At 48.6% G+C, this 23,885-nt stretch overlaps 1 protein-coding gene across 1 annotated transcript in view; it reads left to right on the top strand.

Moving 5' to 3' along the window:
• Nucleotides 1–23,885, top strand: part of Kul (Kuzbanian-like) — a 571,846-nt gene that overhangs the window by 334,078 nt on the left and 213,883 nt on the right. The window contains exon 2 of the mRNA XM_070092101.1: nucleotides 4,728–4,860. Within this exon, the coding sequence (XP_069948202.1) occupies nucleotides 4,728–4,860 (133 nt within the window). The remainder of the gene's footprint in view (nucleotides 1–4,727; nucleotides 4,861–23,885) is intronic.

Here is a 23,885-nt window from a genome sequence, read left to right as displayed (position 1 = left end):
GAAGATAGCTTTGATATTAAAATTTAATAAAAATTAAGCTAGAACAGAGTACATACAAGACAAATTCTAACCAAACAATAGTGCTGAAAACTAATGTGAAGGACCTGGGAGTGATAATGTCAGAGGATCTCACTTTCAAGAATCACAGCAGTGTCATTACCACAGCCACGAGGAAAATGATAAGCTGGATAATGAGAACCTTCAGAACAAGGGATGCCAAGCCCATGATGATCCTCTTCAAGCCACTTGTTCTCTCTAGGCTGGAATACTGCTGTACACTAACGGCCCCTTCCAAGTCAGGCGAAATTATAGATCTGGAGAATGTACAGAGAACCTTCACTGCCCGTATAAGTACGGGTTAAACCCCTTAACTTGTACTCCCTGGAACGTAGGCGAGAAAGATACATCATAATTTACACTTGGGAAGTTTTTAGAGGGGACTAATCCTAAATCTGCACACATAAATCACTTCCTATGAAAACATAGACTTGGCAGACTGTGCAACATAACCCCCCAGTGACAAGTAAGGGCGCCATGAGTACACTAAGAGAACACACAAGTGTCAGGGGCCCAGGACTGTTCAACAGCCTTCCATTATATATAAGGGGGATTATCAATAGACCAGTGGCTGCCTTCAAGAGGAAAGTACAGAAGTTCCTGACCAGCTGCGCTGTGGTTGTACGTTGGACTGCGTGTGCCCCCTCTCCAGGTAGACTCCTGGTATACTCCAGGTATACTCCTAGTATACTCCAGGTATACTACTGGTATACTCCAGGTATACTCCTGGTATACTGGTATACTCCAGGTATATTCCTTGTATACTCCTGGTATACTGGTATACTCCAGGTATAATCCAGGTATACTCCTGGCATACTCTAGGTATACTGGTATAATCCAGGTATACTGGTATAATCCATGTATACTCCTGGTATACTGGTATACTCCAGGTATAATCCAGGTATACTCCTGGTATATTCCAGGTATACTCCTGGTATACTGGTATACTCCAGGTATACTGGTATACTCCAGGTATACTCCTGGTATATTCCTGATATACTCCAGGTATACTCCTGGTATACTCTTGGAATACTCCAGGTATACTCCTGGTATACTCCAGGTATACTCCTGGTATACTCCAGGTATACTGGTATGCTCCAGGTATACCTGGTACACTCCCGGTATACTCCAGGTATGCTGGTATACTCCAGGTATGCTGGTATACTCCAGGTATACTCCTGGTATACTCCAGGTATACTCCTGGTATACTGGTATACTCCAGGTATACTCCTGGTATACCCCAGGTATACTCCAGGTATACTGGTATACTCCTGGTTTACTGGTATACTCCTGGTATACTCCAGGTATACTCCTGGTATACTGGTATACTCCAGGTATACTGGTATACTCCTGGTATACTCTTGGTATACTCCTGGTATACTCCAGGTGTACTACTGGTATACTCCTGGTATACTGGTATACTCCAGGTATAGTCCAGGTGTACTCCTGGTATACTCCAGGTATACTCATGGTATACCCCTGGTATACTCCTGGTATACTCTTGGTATTCTCCTGGTATACTCCAGGTATACTCTTGGTATACTCCAGGTTTACTCTTGGTATACTCCTGGTATACTCTTGGTATACTCCTGGTATACTCTTGGTATACTGGTATACTCCTGGTATACTCCAGGTATACTCCAGGCATACTCCTGGTATACTCCAGGTATACTGGTATACTCCAGGTATACTCTTGGTATACTCCAGGTATACTGGTATACTCCTGGTATACTCTTGTATACTCCAGGTATACTGGTATACTCCAGGTGTACTCCTGGTATACTCAAGGTATACTGGTATACTCCAGGTATACTCCTGGTATACTCCAGGTATACTCCTGGTATACTGGTATACTCCAGGTATACCCCAGGTATACTCCAGGTATACTCCTGGTTTACTGGTATACTCCAGGTATACTCTTGGTATACTCCATGTATACTCCAGGTATACTCTTGGTATACTCCAGGTTTACTCTTGGTATACTCCTGGTATACTCTTGGTATACTCCTGGTATACTGGTATACTCCAGGTATACTCCAGGCATACTCCTGGTATACTCCAGATATACTGGTATACTCCAGGTATACTCTTGGTATACTCCAGGTATACTGGTATACTCCTGGTATACTGGTATACTCCTGGTATACTGGTATACTCATGGTATACTCCAGGTATACTGGTATACTCCTGGTATACTGGTATACTCCAGGTATACTGGTATACTCCTGGTATACTGGTATACTCCAGGTATACTCCTGGTATACTGGTATACTCCAGATATACTCTTGGTATACTCCAGGTATACTGGTATACTCCTTGTATACTCTTGGTACACTCCTGGTATACTCCAGGTATACTCCTGGTATACTCCAGGTATATTGATATACTCCAGGTATACTCCTGGTATACTCCTGGTATACTCCAGGTATACTCCAGGTGTACTCCTGGTATACTCCAGGTATACTGGTATACCCCTGGTATACTCCTGGTATACTCCAAGTATACTCCTGGTATACTCTTGGTATTCTCCTGGTATACTCCAGGTATACTCTTGGTATACTTCATGTATACTCCAGGTATACTCTTGGTATACTCCAGGTTTACTCTTGGTATACTTCTGGTATACTCTTGGTATACTCCTGGTATACTCTTGGTATACTGGTATACTCCTGGTATACTGGTATACTCCTGGTATACTGGTATACTCCTGGTATACTCCTGGTATACTGGTATACTCCAGGTATACTGGTATACTCCTGGTATACTGGTATACTCCTGGTATACTGGTATACTCATGGTATACTCCAGGTATACTGGTATACTCCTGGTATACTGGTATACTCCTGGTATACTGGTATACTCCTGGTATACTGGTATACTCCAGGTATACTGGTATACTCCTGGTATACTGGTATACTCCTGGTATACTGGTATACTCATGGTATACTCCAGGTATACTGGTATACTGGTATACTCCAGGTATACTGGTATACTCCTGGTATACTGGTATACTCCAGGTATACTGGTATACTCCTGGTATACTGGTATACTCCTGGTATACTGGTATACTCCTGGTATACTGGTATACTCCTGGTATACTGGTATACTCCAGGTATACTGGTATACTCCTGGTATACTGGTATACTCCTGGTATACTGGTATACTCATGGTATACTCCAGGTATACTGGTATACTCCTGGTATACTGGTATACTATCTCTATTTTCTCACTTCCTCTCCTCGGTATGACTATCTCATATTTTCTCACTTCCTCTCCTCGGTATACTATCTTATATTTTCTCACTTCCTCTCCTCGGTATACTATCTTATATTTTCTCACTTCCTCTCCTCGCTGTAGAGTACTATCTCATGGTATACTGGTATACTCAGCTGTAAACTGAAGTGACAATATTTTCTCACTTCCTCTCCTCGTGTAGAGTGACTACTCATATTTTCTCACCTCGCTGTAGAGTGACATCTATATTTTCTCACTTCCTCTCCTCGTATGACCTACTCTCTCACTTCCTCTCCTCGCTTACGTGTAGAGTGACATCTTATTTTCTCACTTCCTCTCCTCGCTGTAGAGTGACCTATCTCATATTTTCTCACTTCCTCTCCTCGCTGTAGAGTGACCTATCTCATATTTTCTCACTTCCTCTCCTCGCTGTAGAGTGACCTATCTCATATTTTCTCACTTCCTCTCCTCGCTGTAGAGTGACCTATCTTATATTTTCTCACTTCCTCTCCTCGCTGTAGAGTGACCTATCTCATATTTTCTCACTTCCTCTCCTCGCTGTAGAGTGACCTATCTCATATTTTCTCACTTCCTCTCCTCGCTGTAGAGTGACCTATCTCATATTTTCTCACTTCCTCTCCTCGCTGTAGAGTGACCTATCTCATATTTTCTCACTTCCTCTCCTCGCTGTAGAGTGACCTATCTCATATTTTCTCACTTCCTCTCCTCGCTGTAGAGTGACCTATCTCATATTTTCTCACTTCCTCTCCTCGCTGTAGAGTGACCTATCTCATATTTTCTCACTTCCTCTCCTCGCTGTAGAGTGACCTATCTCATATTTTCTCACTTCCTCTCCTCGCTGTAGAGTGACCTATCTCATATTTTCTCACTTCCTCTCCTCGCTGTAGAGTGACCTATCTCATTTTTTTCTAGGGAAAATATTGTTCCGACCAACTAGAATAAATCTTGGAAGTGTTATCAGCTGAACCATTGAGAGAGAGAGAAAGAGAACTATCTCTAAACATGAATTATGTCAACACCATCCTCAGATATCTTCGTTGATCATGTCTTAGTGTCATGTCATCTTTACTGACAGCATGTCTCTTATGATATTGATGAATATCGCTATCTTTCTTCCCCAGGACTGACCCCATAGTCTCTTCCGAAGGACTGGCCCCCTAGTCTCTTCCGAAGGACTGACCCCCTAGTCTCTTCCGAAGGACTGACCCCCTAGTCTCTTCCGAAGGACTGACCCCCTAGTCTCTTCCGAAGGACTGACCCCCTAGTCTCTTCCGAAGGACTGACCCCCTAGTCTCTTCCGAAGGACTGACCCCATAGTCTCTTCCGAAGGACTGACCCCATAGTCTCTTCCGAAGGACTGGCCCCCTAGTCTCTTCCAAAGGACTGACCCCCTAATCTCTCTCTCTCCTCCCCAGGACTGGTGTTGAGTGAACACATCCTGCACTTCGAACCGGTGTTTTACGACGAGCACCGGCTACGTAGTGACCACCACCGAGCCAAGAGAGACGCAACCCACGAACTTCGCTTCCACTTCACCGCCCATAACAGGTTAGCACACAACCCCTGCCACTGTAGACTGACTGCATGAAGCCAATGGATAGGTCAGGCCTGGGTATATGTGGGAGGAATAGATAGGTTAGGCAAGAGGATAGACGAATGTACGTCACAGGGTAAGTTAGACGAGGATAATGGATAGGTGAATCTAGAGAAAGAATTACTTGGCTTCTCTCTCTCTCTCTGTCTTCGGCACGACATGTATATATATATATATATTGATGGAACGTTTCGCTCACAGATCCTCTTGATCAGTATAAAAGAAAGAGGAGAAGTGCTCAGCTTCCTCTTTCCTGGATGACTCAGCTGAGATCCGCTCTAGACGGCTGGTGATTTACAGGTGATTTACATGAAATTTACAGGTTATTTACTGGAGGAGGGCTCAAGTTGGCTAAACTTGGATACACTGAGGACTTAACTAAGCAGCAAAGTTGTTAGGGAAAGGCCAGAGATGATCCCAGACCCCGTGGTTGGTGGGTGGGTGGGTATATGTGGGTGTATTTGTCTGTGGGTGTGTGTGTGGGTGTTAGTGTCTGTATGTGGGTGGGTGTGTATCTGTCTGTGGGTGGGTGTCTGTTAGTGTGTGTGGGTGAGTATATGTCTGTTAGTGTCTGTGGGTGAGTATATGTCTGTTAGTGTGTGTGGGTGAGTATATGTCTGTTAGTGTCTGTGGGTGAGTATATGTCTGTTAGTGTCTGTGGGTGAGTATATGTCTGTTAGTGTCTGTGGGTGAGTATATGTCTGTTAGTGTCTGTGGGTGAGTATATGTCTGTTAGTGTCTGTGGGTGAGTATATGTCTGTTAGTGTCTGTGGGTGAGTATATGTCTGTTAGTGTCTTTGGGTGAGTATATGTCTGTTAGTGTCTGTGGGTGAGTATATGTCTGTTAGTGTCTGTGGGTGAGTATATGTCTGTTAGTGTCTGTGGGTGAGTATATGTCTGTTAGTGTCTGTGGGTGAGTATATGTCTGTTAGTGTCTGTGGGTGAGTATATGTCTGTTAGTGTCTTTGGGTGAGTATATGTCTGTGGATGAGTATATGTCTGTTAGTGTTTGTGGGTAAGTATATGTCTGTGGATGAGTATATGTCTGTTAGTGTTTGTGGGTATGTCTGTGGGTGAGTATATGTCTGTTAGTGTTTGTGGGTGAGTATGTCTGTTAGTGTCTGTGGGTGAGTATATGTCTGTGGTGAGTATATGTCTGTTAGTGTTTGTGGGTGAGTATGTCTGTTAGTGTCTGTGGGTGAGTATATGTCTGTTCACTGTGACCAGTTGGTCCTGCAAGTTATTGAAAAGGATGTTAAATGTTAGCAATATCTCTTGGACGATGGACCTCTTGGTTTGTTGGGCTAGTGACATCCTGGAGGAATCCATCCTTCATGCCCTTGACGGTCATCCTCGACCTAGAGGAAGCATAATGACTAACCTGGAGGTTTGGCGTTCTTCGCCGCCTCCTCCAGACTCTAGTACTGAAGGACCATCTGTTCCGGTTCCTCCAGCAGTTCCTGCCTCACATGCTGCTGCTGTAGCTTGTGGAGTTCTAAGTGAGGGTTGGTTCGTAGTGCTCGTGGTAGTTCCACGTGGAAGAGAGGGGTGCTTCAGGACGGTATTTCGAGTACCCCTGAGTAGCCCCTGATCCTTTCTTTTCACAAGATATCTTATTAATGAGAATACGATGCCAGATATATTAAGCAAATTTCCTAAATTTGCTGGTAACAGATAAGTGAACTGTATACTTACCGAGGTGCCTGTATGGACCTCGGAGGATTTTATAATTACCGAGGTGCCTGTATGGACCTCGGGGAACTTTATAATTACCGAGGTGCTTGTATGGACCTCGGGGAACTTTATAATTACCGAGGTGCTTGTATGGACCTCGGGGAACTTTATAATTACCGAGGTGCTTGTATGGACCTCGGGGAACTTTTAGCAGAGTCCTTTGACATTGATAGTTTCATGAGGTTTTAATTGCTATTCGGTGTTTTAACTTGGTGTGACAGTGTGTCTTGTGTGTTTATTTTCTGTTTTAATTTTTTTTAATTTTATCCTTGTTTTTATTGTCCCACCTGTAACACTGCCTCACCTGTAACACTGCCTCACCTGTAACACTGCCTCACCTGTAACACTGCCTCACCTGTAACACTGCCTCACCTGTAACACTGCCTCACCTGTAACACTGCCTCACCTGTAACACTGCCTCACCTGTAACACTGCCTCACCTGTAACACTGCTTCACCTGTAACACTGCTTCACCTGTAACACTGCCTCACCTGTAACACTGCCTCACCTGTAACACTGCCTCACCTGTAACACTGCCTCACCTGTAACACTGCCTCACCTGTAACACTGCCTCACCTGTAACACTGCCTCACCTGTAACACTGCCTCACCTGTAACACTGCCTCACCTGTAACACTGCTTCACCTGTAACACTGCCTCACCTGTAACACTGCCTCACCTGTAACACTGCCTCACCTGTAACACTGCTTCACCTGTAACACTGCCTCACCTGTAACACTGCTTCACCTGTAACACTGCTTCACCTGTAACACTGCCTCATTGTAACACTGCTTCACCTGTAACACTGCCTCACCTGTAACACTGCTTCACCTGTAACACTGCTTCACCTGTAACACTGCTTCACCTGTAACACTGCTTCACCTGTAACACTGCTTCACCTGTAACATTGCCTCACCTGTAACACTGCCTCACCTGTAACACTGCCTCACCTGTAACACTGCCTCACCTGTAACACTGCCTCATTGTAACACTGCCTCACCTGTAACACTGCCTCACCTGTAACACTGCCTCATTGTAACACTGCCTCACCTGTAACACTGCTTCACCTGTAACACTGCTTCACCTGTAACACTGCTTCACCTGTAACACTGCCTCACCTGTAACACTGCTTCACCTGTAACACTGCTTCACCTGTAACACTGCCTCACCTGTAACACTGCTTCACCTGTAACACTGCTTCACCTGTAACACTGCTTCACCTGTAACACTGCTTCACCTGTAACACTGCTTCACCTGTAACACTGCTTCACCTGTAACACTGCCTCACCTGTAACACTGCCTCACCTGTAACACTGCCTCACCTGTAACACTGCCTCACCTGTAACACTGCCTCATTGTAACACTGCCTCACCTGTAACACTGCCTCACCTGTAACACTGCCTCACCTGTAACACTGCTTCACCTGTAACACTGCCTCAGCTGTAACACTGCTTCACCTGTAACACTGCCTCACCTGTAACACTGCTTCACCTGTAACACTGCCTCACCTGTAACACTGCTTCACCTGTAACACTGCCTCACCTGTAACACTGCTTCACCTGTAACACTGCCTCACCTGTAACACTGCCTCACCTGTAACACTGCCTCACCTGTAGCACTGCTTCACCTATAACACTGCCTCACCTGTAACACTGCCTCACCTGTAACACTGCCTCACCTGTAACACTGCCTCACCTGTAACACTGCTTCACCTGTAACACTGCCTCACCTGTAACACTGCCTCACCTGTAACACTGCCTCATTGTAACACTGCCTCACCTGTAACACTGCCTCACCTGTAACACTACCTCACCTGTAACACTGCTTCACCTGTAACACTGCCTCACCTGTAACACTGCCTCACCTGTAACACTGCCTCACCTGTAACACTGCCTCACCTGTAACACTGCCTCACCTGTAACACTGCCTCATTGTAACACTGCCTCACCTGTAACACTGCCTCACCTGTAACACTGCCTCACCTGTAACACTGCCTCATTGTAACACTGCCTCACCTGTAACACTGCCTCACCTGTAACACTACCTCACCTGTAACACTGCTTCACCTGTAACACTGCTTCACCTGTAACACTGCCTCACCTGTAACACTGCTTCACCTGTAACACTGCCTCACCTGTAACACTGCCTCACCTGTAACACTGCCTCACCTGTAACACTGCCTCACCTGCAACACTGCCTCACCTGTAACACTGCCTCACCTGTAACACTGCCTCACCTGTAACACTGCCTCACCTGTAACACTGCCTCACCTGTAACACTGCCTCACCTGTAACACTGCCTCACCTGCTGCTGCTCCAGCTTGTAAAGTTCAGTAATGGAGGACAAAAAACATTACTGGAGGAGTTAAGAGTGACAGGTACCTAACACATTGCTTTACCTCATAACCACCACAAGACCGACAGTGTGGCTCATATGCACGGGACTTTCAACCTTGTGTCGTCTGGTTGCATCTCATCTTGTCTTCTGTGTCTGTGTTCCTCAGAGCGAGAAGAATATTGGAAATTTGAACATAAGGTCGATTTTAAGGTTGATAAGGCTGTTATTTTTTACTTTTAAGTGCTGTTGGGGGTTATCACTATAATGACACGTGAGAGTAATATATCTTAACATTAGATGTAAGGTCGTTATTCAGGTGATTATATATACACACCTCGACCTTATGGTCCTTTGTGGGTTATGTCAGTCAGATTCTTCTTTAATATCGTGGTGTTGTGAGGACCAGTGGTGTTGTGTTGTGAGGACCAGTGGTGTTGTGTTGTGAGGACCAGTGGTGTTGTGTTGTGAGGACCAGTGGTGTTGTGTTGTGAGGACCAGTGGTGTTGTGTTGTGAGGACCAGTGGTGTTGTGTTGTGAGGACCAGTGGTGTTGTGTTGTGAGGACCAGTGGTGTTGTGTTGTGTGGACCAGTGGTGTTGTGTTGTGAGGACCAGTGGTGTTGTGTTGTGTGGACCAGTGGTGTTGTGTTGTGTGGACCAGTGGTGTTGTGTTGTGAGGACCAGTGGTGTTGTGTTGTGAGGACCAGTGGTGTTGTGTTGTGAGGACCATTGGTGTTGTGTTGTGAGGACCAGTGGTGTTGTGTTGTGTGGACCAGTGGTGTTGTGTTGTGAGGACCAGTGGTGTTGTGTTGTGTGGACCAGTGGTGTTGTGTTGTGTGGACCAGTGGTGTTGTGTTGTGAGGACCAGTGGTGTTGTGTTGTGAGGACCAGTGGTGTTGTGTTGTGAGGACCAGTGGTGTTGTGTTGTGAGGACCAGTGGTGTTGTGTTGTGAGGACCAGTGGTGTTGTGTTGTGTGGACCAGTGGTGTTGTGTTGTGAGGACCAGTGGTGTTGTGTTGTGTGGACCAGTGGTGTTGTGTTGTGTGGACCAGTGGTGTTGTGTTGTGAGGACCAGTGGTGTTGTGTTGTGAGGACCAGTGGTGTTGTGTTGTGAGGACCATTGGTGTTGTGTTGTGAGGACCAGTGGTGTTGTGTTGTGTGGACCAGTGGTGTTGTGTTGTGAGGACCAGTGGTGTTGTGTTGTGAGGACCAGTGGTGTTGTGTTGTGAGGACCAGTGGTGTTGTGTTGTGAGGACCAGTGGTGTTGTGTTGTGAGGACCAGTGGTGTTGTGTTGTGAGGACCATTGGTGTTGTGTTGTGAGGACCAGTGGTGTTGTGTTGTGAGGACCAGTGGTGTTGTGTTGTGAGGACCAGTGGTGTTGTGTTGTGAGGACCAGTGGTGTTGTGTTGTGAGGACCAGTGGTGTTGTGTTGTGAGGACCAGTGGTGTTGTGTTGTGAGGACCAGTGGTGTTGTGTTGTGAGGACCAGTGGTGTTGTGTTGTGAGGACCAGTGGTGTTGTGTTGTGAGGACCAGTGGTGTTGTGTTGTGAGGACCAGTGGTGTTGTGTTGTGAGGACCAGTGGTGTTGTGTTGTGAGGACCATTGGTGTTGTGTTGTGAGGACCATTGGTGTTGTGTTGTGAGGACCATTGGTGTTGTGTTGTGAGGACCAGTGGTGTTGTGAGGACCAGCGGTGTTGTGTTGTGAGGACCAGTGGCGTTGTGTTGTGAGGAGCAGTGGTGTTGTGTTGTGTTGTTAGGACCAGCGGTGTTGTGTGCTGTGAGAACCAGTGGTGTTGTGTGTTGTGAGGACCAGCGGTGTTGTGTTGTGAGAACCAGTGGTGTTGTGTGTTGTGACCAGTAGTGTGTGTTGTGAGGACCAGTGGTCTTGTGTGTTGTGAGAACCAGTGGTGTTGTGTTGTGAAAACCAGTAGTGTTGTGTGTTGTGAGGACCAGTGGTGTTGTGTGTTGTGAGGACCAGTGGTGTTGTGTGTTGTAAGAACCAGTGGTGTTGTGTTGTGAGAACCAATGGTGTTGTGTGTTGTGAGGACCAGTGGTGTTGTGTTGTGAGAACCAGTGGTGTTGTGTGTTGTGAGGACCAGTGGTGTTGCGTGTTGTGAGGACCAGTGGTGTTGTGTGTTGTGAGAACCAGTGGTGTTGTGTTGTGAGAACCAGTGGTGTTTTGTGTTGTGAGGACCAGTGGTGTTGTGTGTTGTTAGGACCAGTGGTGTTGTGTGTTGTGAGGACCAGTGGTGTTGTGTGTTGTGAGGACCGGTGGTGTTGTGTGTTGTGAGGACCAGTGGTGTTGTGTGTTGTGAGAACCAGTGGTGTTGTTTTGTGAGAACCAGTGGTGTTGTGAGAACCAGTGTTGTGTGTTGTGAGGACCAGTGGTGTTGTGTTGCGAGAACCAGTGGTGTTGTGTTGTGAGAACCAGCGGTGTTGTGTTGTGAGGACCAGTAGTCTTGTGTGTTGTGAGGACCAGTGGTGTTGTGTGTTGTGAGAACCAGTGGTGTTGTGTTGTGAGGACCAGTGGTGTTGTGTGTTGTGAGAACCAGTGGTGTTGTGTGTTGTGAGAACCAGTGGTGTTGTGTGTTGTGAGGACCAGTGGTGTTGTGTTGCGAGGACCACTGGTTTTGTGAGGACCAGTTTTGTGTGTTGTGAGGACCAGTGGTGTTGTGCTGTGAGAACCAGTGGTGTTGTGAGAACCAGTGGTGCTGTGAGGACTAGTGGTGTTGTGAGAACCAGTGGTGTTGTGAGGACCAGTGGTGTTGTGTCTTTTGAGGACCAGTGGTGTTGTGTTGTGAGAACCAGTGGTGTTGTGTGTTGTGAGGACCAGTGGTGTTGTGTTGAGAGAACCAGTGGTGTTGTGTGTTGTGAGGACAAGTGGTGTTGTGTGTTGTGAGAACCAGTGGTGATGTGAGAACCAGGGGTGTTGTGAGGACCAGTGGTATTGTGTGTTGTGAGAACCAGTGGTGTTGTGAGGACCAGTGGTGATGTGTGTTGTGAGAACCAGTGGTGTTGTGTGTTGTGAGGACCAGTGGTGTTGTGTGTTGTGAGAACCACTGGTGTTGAGTGTTGTGAGGACCAGTGGTGTTGTGTGTTGTGAGGACCAGTGGTGTTGTGTGTTGTGAGAACCAGTGGTGTTGTGTGTTGTGAGGACCAGTGGTGTTGTGTGTTGTGAGGATCAGTAGTGTTGTGTGTTGGGAGAACCAGTAGTGTTGTGTGTTGTTAGGACCAGCAGTGTTGTGAGGACCAGTGGTGTTGTGTGTTGTGAGCACCAGTGGTGTTGTGAGGACCAGTAGTGTTGTGTGTTATGAGGACCAGTGGTGTTGTAAGTGTTGTTGACTTCACTGTGGTACTGGCTGTCCCTGACATACTTCACACTGGTACTGACTCTCCCTGACATACCTCACACTGGTACTGGCTGTCCCTGACATACTTCACACTAGTACTGACTCTCCCTGACATACCTCACACTGGTACTGGCTCTCCCTGACATACTTCACACTAGTACTGACTCTCCCTGACATACCTCACACTGGTACTGGCTCTCCCTGACATACCTCACACTGGTACTGGCTCTCCCTGACATACCTCACACTGGTACTGGCTGTCCCTGACATACCTCACACTGGTACTGGCTCTCCCTGACATACTTCACACTGGTACTGGCTCTCCCTGACATACCTGGTACTGGCTCTCCCTGACATACCACTGACATACCTCACACTGGTACTGGCTCTCCCTGACATACTTCACACTGGTACTGGCTCTCCCTGACATACCTCACACTGGTACTGGCTCTCCCTGACATACTTCACACTAGTACTGACTCTCCCTGACATACCTCACACTGGTACTGGCTCTCCCTAACATACCTCACACTGGTACTAGCTGTCCCTGACATACCTCACACTGGTACTGGCTGTCCCTGACATACCTCACACTGGTACTGGCTGTCCCTGACATACCTCACACTGGTACTGGCTGTCCCTGACATACCTCACACTGGTACTGGCTCTCCCTGACATACCTCACACTGGTACTGGCTCTCCCTGACATACCTCACACTGGTACTGGCTCTCCCTGACATACCTCACACTGGTACTGGCTGTCCCTGACATACCTCACTCTGGTACTGGCTCTCCCTGACATACCTCACACTGGTACTGGCTGTCCCTGACATACCTCACGCTGGTACTGGCTGTCCCTGACATACCTCACACTGGTACTGGCTGTCCCTGACATACCTCACACTGGTACTGGCTCTCCCTGACATACCTCACACTGGTACTGGCTGTCCCTGACATACCTCACACTGGTACTGGCTCTCCCTGACATACCTCACACTGGTACTGGCTCTCCCTGACATCCTCACACTGACTGGCTGTCCCTGACATACCTCACACTGGTACTGGCTGTCCCTCCCTGACACATACCTCACACTGGTACTGGCTGTCCCTGACATACCTCACACAGGTACTGGCTATCCCTGACATACCTCACACTGGTACTGGCTGTCCCTGACATACCTCACACTGGTACTGGCTGTCCCTGACATACCTCACACTGGTACTGGCTGTCCCTGACGTACCTCACACTGGTACTGGCTCTCCCTGACATACCTCACACTGGTACTGGCTGTCCCTGACATACCTCACACTGGTACTGGCTCTCCCTGACATACCTCACACTGGTACTGGCTGTCCCTGACATACCTCACACTGGTACTGGCTGTCCCTGACATACCTCACACTGGTACTGGCTGTCCCTGACGTACCTCACACTGGTACTGGCTCTCCCTGACATACCTCACACTGGTACTGGCTGTCCCTGACATACCTCACACTGGTACTGGCTCTCCCTGACATACCTCACACTGGTACTGGCTGTCCCTGACATACCTCACACTGGTACTGGCTGTCCCTGACATACCTCACACTGGTACTGGCTGTCCCTGACATACCTCACACTGGTACTGGCTGTCCCTGACATACCTCACACTGGTACTGGCTGTCCCTGACATACCTCACACTGGTACTGGCTGTCCCTGACATACCTCACACTGGTACTGGCTGTCCCTGACATACCTCACACTGGTACTGGCTGTCCCTGACATACCTCACACTGGTACTGGCTGTCCCTGACATACCTCACACTGGTACTGGCTGTCCCTGACATACCTCACACTGGTACTGGCTCTCCCTGACATACCTCACACTGGTACTGGCTCTCCCTGACATACCTCACACTGGTACTGGCTCTCCCTGACATACCTCACACTGGTACTGGCTCTCCCTGACATACCTCACACTGGTACTGGCTCTCCCTGACATACCTCACACTGGTACTGGCTGTCCCTGACATACCTCACACTGGTACTGGCTCTCCCTGACATACCTCACACTGGTACTGGCTGTCCCTGACATACCTCACACTGGTACTGGCTGTCCCTGACCCTCACACTGGTACTTGCTCTCCCTGATACCTCACACTGGTACTGGCTGTCCTCACACTGACATACCTCACACTGGTACTGGCTGTCCCTGACTGACATACCTCACACTGGTACTGGCTGTCCCTGACGGTACCTCACACTGGTACTTGCTCTCCCACACTGACTGGCTGTCCCTGACATACCTACCTCACACTGGTACTGGCTCTCCCTGACATACCTCACACTGGTACTGGCTGTCCCTGACATACCTCACACTGGTACTGGCTCTCCCTGACATACCTCACACTGGCTCTCCCTGACTGGCTGTCCCCTGACATACCTCACACTGGTACTGGCTGTCCCTGACATACCTCACACTGGTACTGGCTGCCCCATACCTCACACTGACATACCTCACACTGGTACTAGCTGTCCCTGACATACCTCACACTGGTACTGGCTGTCCCTGACATACCTCACACTGGTACTGGCTGTCCCTGACATACCTCACACTGGTACTGGCTGTCCCTGACATACCTCACACTGGTACTGGCTGTCCCTGACATACCTCACACTGGTACTGGCTGTCCTGACATACCTCACACTGGTACTCGCTCTCCCTGACATACCTCACACTGGTACTGGCTCTCCCTGACATACCTCACACTGGTACTGGCTCTCCCTGACATACCTCACACTGGTACTGGCTCTCCCTGACATACCTCACACTTTTACTGGCTCTCCCTGACATACCTCACACTGGTACTGGCTCTCCCTGACATACCTCACACTGGTACTGGCTCTCCCTGACATACCTCACACTGGTACTGGCTCTCCCTGACATACCTCACACTATCTTTCACTGTCTAACTGTTCAATCACTATCTAAATAATAATACTCACAAAACACCTCTATGTGTGTTCCAGTCTCTCTCTCTCTCTCTCTCTCTCTCTCTCTCTCTCTCTCTCTCTCTCTCTCTCTCTCTCTCTCTCTCTCTCTCTCTCTCTCTCTCTCTCTCTGTCTCTCTCTCTCTCTCTCTTTCTCTCCCTATTTGAGATATAGAGTGATGAAGGGTATAGGAGGGTCCAGGGAGAGTTCGTAAGAGAGGAACGTTAAATGAAATGGTAATGAGGGGGAAGTGGAGAGGGTGATTCTGAGGAGAAAGGGAGAGAGGGAGGGAGGGAGGGGTGTTGCGAGGCTGGGAGCTGGGAAAGAAGGAAGGGTTGGGAAGGAAAGAAGGGTAAGGTGTGGCTGAATGGTAAGCGGAAGGGAGAGAAATGATGAAGGGGAGAGGAAGAGAAGGGGTGAGGGAGAGAAGGAATGAGGGAAACGAATGGAGAGAGAGGCCAGAACTGCACAATCTTGAGGGCTGGAACTCTTTGCTAGAGTATGAACTCTGGGTTGTACTCTAGGTTGTACTCTGTGGTTTGTGTTTAGGAAAGTCGAGGTACAGCTCTTGACCTAGTTTCTTCAGCCACCTCATTATCTAGGTCTCTACCATGAATTACAACGTCAAGAAAACAGCGTTTTACCAATCCCAGTACGTGCAGAACAGTACGTTCCAGGCTCGAGGTTGTTTAGTAGGGAAAATACGTTAGAAATGCAACGTTTTGAAGGACGAGTTCCTCTCACTCATCGTGTGTTGATCTCCAACAGCCACGTAGGTGACCACTCCAGCAGTCACTCCAGGTGAGCCCTGGAGGTCATCCTTCAAGGTGCCTGCATACACGTTTAAGACTATATCTGCATCCCACTTCATCTGTTTTCAACTCTGGTACTTTCTTATTGTCGTATTTTGCTTCTCTCTCTCTCTCTCTCTCTCTCTCTCTCTCTCTCTCTCTCTCTCTCTCTCTAGGATTCCTAACTTTATTGGCAAGCTAAGAGCTGTTACCTACATCAACTTATTTGAAAGCATTTTTATTGTTATGAGACTTACAAGTAGGGAACAGGATGAAGTTGGAGCCATCTGTGGGCCAGCATTTTCATTTGATCAACTAACTTTATCTCGTTGACATCATTATGCTGTAAGAATGTGTTCCATACTCGAGTCATCCTGGGTATGTATGATCTCAGATGGAGTGATGTTCTGGAGAAGGGTACAGCCAGAGTGAAGTTGCTGCTTTCTGCCCGTCTTGTGGCATAAAAGCTTGTTTCACGCTGTCCTCGAAGTGGATCCAAGTGTGGTATTTTGACAATATTGGCCTTGTACATAACAGTAAGGTCCACCCACATCCCTCCTATGTTGAGGCTCTGCTGAAATGACAGATCTATCCAGGATGGGTCCAGGTGAGAGATGAGATGTCTTGCTCTGTTCTCTACTCTGTCAAGCAGTCGCAGATAAGAGGGGGGCAGGCAAACCAAGAAAGTGGAGCATACTCAAGGTGTGAGCGTACTTGTGCCTCGTACAGGATCTTGCAACCCCTACTGTCAAGCAGATGCGAGATACGGCGAAGTGCTGTAAGCTTTCCTGGCTGCCTTGTTTGCAAGATTAACAACATGGTTCTTCATGGTTAGTTTGGAGTCAGATTTCACCCCAAGGATATCAACTTCTTCTCCAGGTGCCAACATCCTCCCATTCATCCTTCCACTACTGCACCAGCATTACCATCATGGTGCCTAGACGATCGATCATTTGCGTTTTCTCGGTGTAAATGTTATTCTTGCAAATGTTTCTCTCTCTCTCTAACTAACTCTCTCTCTCTCTCTCTCTCTCTCTCTCTCTCTCTCTCTCTCTCTCTCTCTCTCTCTCTCTCAACTCTCTCTCTCTCTCTCTCTCTCTCTCTCTCTCTCTCTCTCTCTCTCTCTCTCTCTCTCTCTCTCTCTCTCTCTCTCTCTCTCTCTCTCTCTCTCTCTCTTCTCTCTCTCTCTCTCTCTCTCTCTCTCTCTCTCTCTCTCTCTCTCTCTCTCTCTCTCTCTCTCTCTCTCTCTCTCTCTCTCTCTCTCTCTCTCTCTCTCTCTCTCTCTCTCTCTCTCTCTCTCTCTCTCTCTCTCTCTCTCTCTCTCTCTCTCTCTCTCTCTCTCTCTCTCTCTCTCTCTCTCTCTCTCTCTCTCTCTCTCTCTCTCTCTCTCTCTCTCTCTCTCTCTCTCTCTCTCTCTCTCTCTCTCTCTCTCTCTTCTCTCTCTCTCTCTCTCTCTCTCTCTCTCTCTCTCTCTCTCTCTCTCTCTCTCTCTCTCTCTCTCTCTCTCTCTCTCTCTCTCTCTCTCTCTCTCTCTCTCTCTCTCTCTCTCTCTCTCTCTCTCTCTCTCTCTCTCTCTCTCTCTCTCTCTCTCTCTCTCCAGTAGATGACAGTATCCTTCTGTACCTCATGTGGTCCGAAAGCGTCTCCAGTACTCCCAGTTGGTCCCAGTGTCGTCCCAGAGGGTTCCCAGTACTCTCACATGGATTCTGAGGGTCCTCAGTACTCCCACATGGACTCTGAGGGTCCCCAGTACTCTCACATAAAGTCTGAGGGTCCCCAGTACTCCCACATGAACTCTGAGGGTCCCCAGTACTCCCACATGGACTCTGAGGGTCCCCAGTACTCCCACATGGACTCTGAGGGTCCCCAGTACTCCCACATGGACTCTGAGGGTCCCCAGTACTCCCACATGGACTCTGAGGGTCCCCAGTACTCCCACATGGACTCTGAGGGTCCCCAGTACTCCCACATGGACTCTGAGGGTCCCCAGTACTCCCACATGGACTCTGAACGAGGACACAATACCCACAAAATTTCTACATAGTCTTCGTTACTTAAAAAAACCCACAAACGTTACTGGGAGTGACGGGCGGTGGTGGGCGGTGGTGGGCGGTGGTGGGCGGGGGCGGGCGCTGGCGGGCGATGGCGGGCGGTGGCGGGCGGTGGTGGGCGGTGGCGGGCGGTGGTGGGCGGTGGTGGGCGGTGGCGGGCGGTGGTGGGCGGTGGTGGGCGGTTGGTGGGCGGTGGTGGGCGGTGGCGGGCGGTGGCGGGCGATGGCGGGCGATGGCGGGCGGTGGTGGGCGGTGGCGGGCGGTGGTGGGCGGTGGCGGGCGGTGGTGGGCGGTGGTGGGCGGTGGCGGGCGGTGGCGGGCGGTGGTGGGCGATGGCGGGCGGTGGTGGGCGGTGGCGGGCGGTGGTGGGCGGTGGCGGGCGGTGGTGGGCGATGGCGGGGGGTGGTGGGCGGTGGTGGGCGATGGCGGGCGGTGGTGGGCGGTGGCGGGCGGTGGTCGGTGGTGCGCGATGGCGGGCGGTGGTAGGGCGATGGCGGGCGGTGGTGGGCGATGGCGGGCGGTGGTGGGCGGTGGCGGGCGGTGGTGGGCGATGGCGGGGGGTGGTGGGCGGTGGTGGGCGATGGCGGGCGGTGGTGGGCGGTGGCGGGCGGTGGTGGGCGGTGGCGGGCGGACAAACTGAGGGTAGGTAATGCAGTACCTCACTAACTGAGGGTAGGTAATGCAGTACCTCACTAACTGAGGGTAGGTAATGCAGTACCTCACTAACTGAGGGTAGGTAATGCAGTACCTCCCTAACTGAGGGTAGGTAATGCAGTACCTCACAAACTGAGGGTAGGTAATGCAGTACCTCACAAACTGAGGGTAGGTAATGCAGTACCTCACAAACTGAGGGTAGGTAATGCAGTACCTCACTGAGGGTAGGTAATGCAGTACCTCACTAACTGAGGGTAGGTAATGCAGTACCTCACAAACTGAGGGTAGGTAATGCAGTACCTCACTAACTGAGGGTAGGTAATGCAGTACCTCACTAACTGAGGGTAGGTAATGCAGTACCTCACTAACTGAGGGTAGGTAATGCAGTACCTCACTAACTGAGGGTAGGTAATGCAGTACCTCACAAACTGAGGGTAGGTAATGCAGTACCTCACTAACTGAGGGTAGGTAATGCAGTACCTCACTGAGGGTAGGTAATGCAGTACCTCACTAACTGAGGGTAGGTAATGCAGTACCTCACTAACTGAGGGTAGGTAATGCAGTACCTCACTAACTGAGGGTAGGTAATGCAGTACCTCACAAACTGAGGGTAGGTAATGCAGTACCTCACAAACTGAGGGTAGGTAATGCAGTACCTCACAAACTGAGGGTAGGTAATGCAGTACCTCACTGAGGGTAGGTAATGCAGTACCTCACTAACTGAGGGTAGGTAATGCAGTACCTCACTAACTGAGGGTAGGTAATGCAGTACCTCACAAACTGAGGGTAGGTAATGCAGTACCTCACTGAGGGTAGGTAATGCAGTACCTCACTAACTGAGGGTAGGTAATGCAGTACCTCACTAACTGAGGGTAGGTAATGCAGTACCTCACAAACTGAGGGTAGGTAATGCAGTACCTCACAAACTGAGGGTAGGTAATGCAGTACCTCACTGAGGGTAGGTAATGCAGTACCTCACTAACTGAGGGTAGGTAATGCAGTACCTCACTAACTGACGGTAGGTAATGCAGTACCTCACTGAGGGTAGGTAATGCAGTACCTCACTAACTGAGGGTAGGTAATGCAGTACCTCACAAACTGAGGGTAGGTAATGCAGTACCTCACTGAGGGTAGGTAATGCAGTACCTCACTAACTGAGGGTAGGTAATGCAGTACCTCACTAACTGAGGGTAGGTAATGCAGTACCTCACAAACTGAGGGTAGGTAATGCAGTACCTCACAAACTGAGGGTAGGTAATGCAGTACCTCACTGAGGGTAGGTAATGCAGTACCTCACTAACTGAGGGTAGGTAATGCAGTACCTCACTAACTGAGGGTAGGTAATGCAGTACCTCACTAACTGAGGGTAGGTAATGCAGTACCTCACAAACTGAGGGTAGGTAATGCAGTACCTCACTGAGGGTAGGTAATGCAGTACCTCACTAACTGAGGGTAGGTAATGCAGTACCTCACTAACTGAGGGTAGGTAATGCAGTACCTCACTAACTGAGGGTAGGTAATGCAGTACCTCACTAACTGAGGGTAGGTAATGCAGTACCTCACTAACTGAGGGTAGGTAATGCAGTACCTCACTAACTGAGGGTAGGTAATGCAGTACCTCACTAACTGAGGGTAGGTAATGCAGTACCTCACTAACTGAGGGTAGGTAATGCAGTACCTCACTAACTGAGGGTAGGTAATGCAGTACCTCACTAACTGAGGGTAGGTAATGCAGTACCTCACTAACTGAGGGTAGGTAATGCAGTACCTCACTAACTGAGGGTAGGTAATGCAGTACGTCACTAACTGAGGGTAGGTAATGCAGTACCTCACTAACTGAGGGTAGGTAATGCAGTACCTCACTAACTGAGGGTAGGTAATGCAGTACCTCACTAACTGAGGGTAGGTAATGCAGTACCTCACTAACTGAGGGTAGGTAATGCAGTACCTCACTAACTGAGGGTAGGTAATGCAGTACCTCACTAACTGAGGGTAGGTAATGCAGTACCTCACTAACTGAGGGTAGGTAATGCAGTACCTCACTAACTGAGGGTAGGTAATGCAGTACCTCACTAACTGAGGGTAGGTAATGCAGTACCTCACTAACTGAGGGTAGGTAATGCAGTACCTCACTAACTGAGGGTAGGTAATGCAGTACCTCACTAACTGAGGGTAGGTAATGCAGTACCTCACTAACTGAGGGTAGGTAATGCAGTACCTCACTAACTGAGGGTAGGTAATGCAGTACCTCACTAACTGAGGGTAGGTAATGCAGTACCTCACTAACTGAGGGTAGGTAATGCAGTACCTCACAAACTGAGGGTAGGTAATGCAGTACCTCACAAACTGAGGGTAGGTAATGCAGTACCTCACTAACTGAGGGTAGGTAATGCAGTACCTCACTAACTGAGGGTAGGTAATGCAGCACCTCACTGAGGGTAGGTAATGCAGTACCTCACTAACTGAGGGTAGGTAATGCAGTACCTCACAAACTGAGGGTAGGTAATGCAGCACCTCACAAACTGAGGGTAGGTAATGCAGTACCTCACTAACTGAGGGTAGGTAATGCAGTACCTCACTAACTGAGGGTAGGTAATGCAGCACCTCACAAACTGAGGGTAGGTAATGCAGTACCTCACTAACTGAGGGTAGGTAATGCAGTACCTCACTAACTGAGGGTAGGTAATGCAGTACCTCACAAACTGAGGGTAGGTAATGCAGCACCTCACTAACTGAGGGTAGATAATGCAGTACCTCACTAACTGAGGGTAGGTAATGCAGTACCTCACTAACTGAGGGTAGGTAATGCAGCACCTCACAAACTGAGGGTAGGTAATGTAGCACCTCACTAACTGAGGGTAGGTAATGCAGTACCTCACTAACTGAGGGTAGGTAATGCAGTACCTCACTAACTGAGGGTAGGTAATGCAGTACCTCACTAACTGAGGGTAGGTAATGCAGCACCTCACAAACTGAGGGTAGGTAATGCAGTACCTCACTAACTGAGGGTAGGTAATGCAGTACCTCACTAACTGAGGGTAGGTAATGCAGTACCTCACTAACTGAGGGTAGGTAATGCAGCACCTCACTAACTGAGGGTAGGTAATGCAGTACCTTACTAACTGAGGGTAGGTAATGCAGTACCTCACTAACTGAGGGTAGGTAATGCAGTACCTCACTAACTGAGGGTAGGTAATGCAGTACCTCACTAACTGAGGGTAGGTAATGCAGTACCTCACTAACTGAGGGTAGGTAATGCAGTACCTCACTAACTGAGGGTAGGTAATGCAGTACCTCACTAACTGAGGGTAGGTAATGCAGTACCTTACTACTAGGGTAGGTAATGCAGTACCTGAGGGTAGGTAATGCAGTACCTTACTAACTGAGGGTAGGTAATGCAGTACCTCACTAACTGAGGGTAGGTAATGCAGTACCTCACTGAGGGTAGGTAATGCAGTACCTCACTAACTGAGGGTAGGTAATGCAGTACCTTACTAACTGAGGGTAGGTAATGCAGTACCTCACTAATTGAGGGTAGGTAATGCAGTACCTTACTAACTGAGGGTAGGTAATGCAGTACCTTACTAACTGAGGGTAGGTAATGCAGTACCTCACTAACTGAGGGTAGGTAATGCAGTACCTCACTAACTGAGGGTAGGTAATGCAGTACCTTACTAACTGAGGGTAGGTAATGCAGTACCTCACTAACTGAGGGTAGGTAATGCAGTACCTCACTAACTGAGGGTAGGTAATGCAGTACCTCACTAACTGAGGGTAGGTAATGCAGTACCTCACTAACTGAGGGTAGGTAATGCAGTACCTTACTAACTGAGGGTAGGTAATGCAGTACCTCACTAACTGAGGGTAGGTAATGCAGTACCTCACTAACTGAGGGTAGGTAATGCAGTACCTCACTAACTGAGGGTAGGTAATGCAGTACCTCACTAACTGAGGGTAGGTAATGCAGTACCTCACTAACTGAGGGTAGGTAATGCAGTACCTCACTAACTGAGGGTAGGTAATGCAGTACCTCACTAACTGAGGGTAGGTAATGCAGTACCTCACTGAGGGTAGGTAATGCAGTACCTCACTAACTGAGGGTAGGTAATGCAGTACCTCACTAACTGAGGGTAGGTAATGCAGTACCTCACTAACTGAGGGTAGGTAATGCAGTACCTCACTAACTGAGGGTAGGTAATGCAGTACCTCACTAACTGAGGGTAGGTAATGCAGTACCTCACTAACTGAGGGTAGGTAATGCAGTACCTCACTAACTGAGGGTAGGTAATGCAGTACCTCACTAACTGAGGGTAGGTAATGCAGTACCTCACTAACTGAGGGTAGGTAATGCAGTACCTCACTAACTGAGGGTAGGTAATGCAGTACCTCACTGAGGGTAGGTAATGCAGTACCTCACTAACTGAGGGTAGGTAATGCAGTACCTCACTAACTGAGGGTAGGTAATGCAGTACCTCACTAACTGAGGGTAGGTAATGCAGTACCTCACTAACTGCGGGTATGTAATGCAGTACCTCACTAACTGAGGGTAGGTAATGCAGTACCTCACAAACTGAGGGTAGGTAATGCAGTACCTCACTAACTGCGGGTATGTAATGCAGTACCTCACTAACTGAGGGTAGGTAATGCAGTACCTCACTAACTGCGGGTATGTAATGCAGTACCTCACTAACTGAGGGTAGGTAATGCAGTACCTCACTAACTGCGGGTATGTAATGCAGTACCTCACTAACTGAGGGTAGGTAATGCAGTACCTCACTAACTGCGGGTATGTAATGCAGTACCTCACTAACTGAGGGTAGGTAATGCAGTACCTCACTAACTGAGGGTAGGTAATGCAGTACCTCACTAACTGAGGGTAGGTAATGCAGTACCTCACTAACTGAGGGTAGGTAATGCAGTACCTCACTAACTGAGGGTAGGTAATGCAGTACCTCACTAACTGAGGGTAGGTAATGCAGTACCTCACTAACTGAGGGTAGGTAATGCAGTACCTCACAAACTGAGGGTAGGTAATGCAGTACCTCACTAACTGAGGGTAGGTAATGCAGTACCTCACTAACTGAGGGTAG

Source organism: Cherax quadricarinatus, chromosome 38 (assembly GCF_038502225.1).
Source record: "Cherax quadricarinatus isolate ZL_2023a chromosome 38, ASM3850222v1, whole genome shotgun sequence".
In the NCBI taxonomy this organism is placed as follows: domain Eukaryota; kingdom Metazoa; phylum Arthropoda; class Malacostraca; order Decapoda; family Parastacidae; genus Cherax; species Cherax quadricarinatus.
Note: the sequence above shows the minus strand (reverse complement) of the source record. Positions and strands in the feature narration are given on the sequence as shown.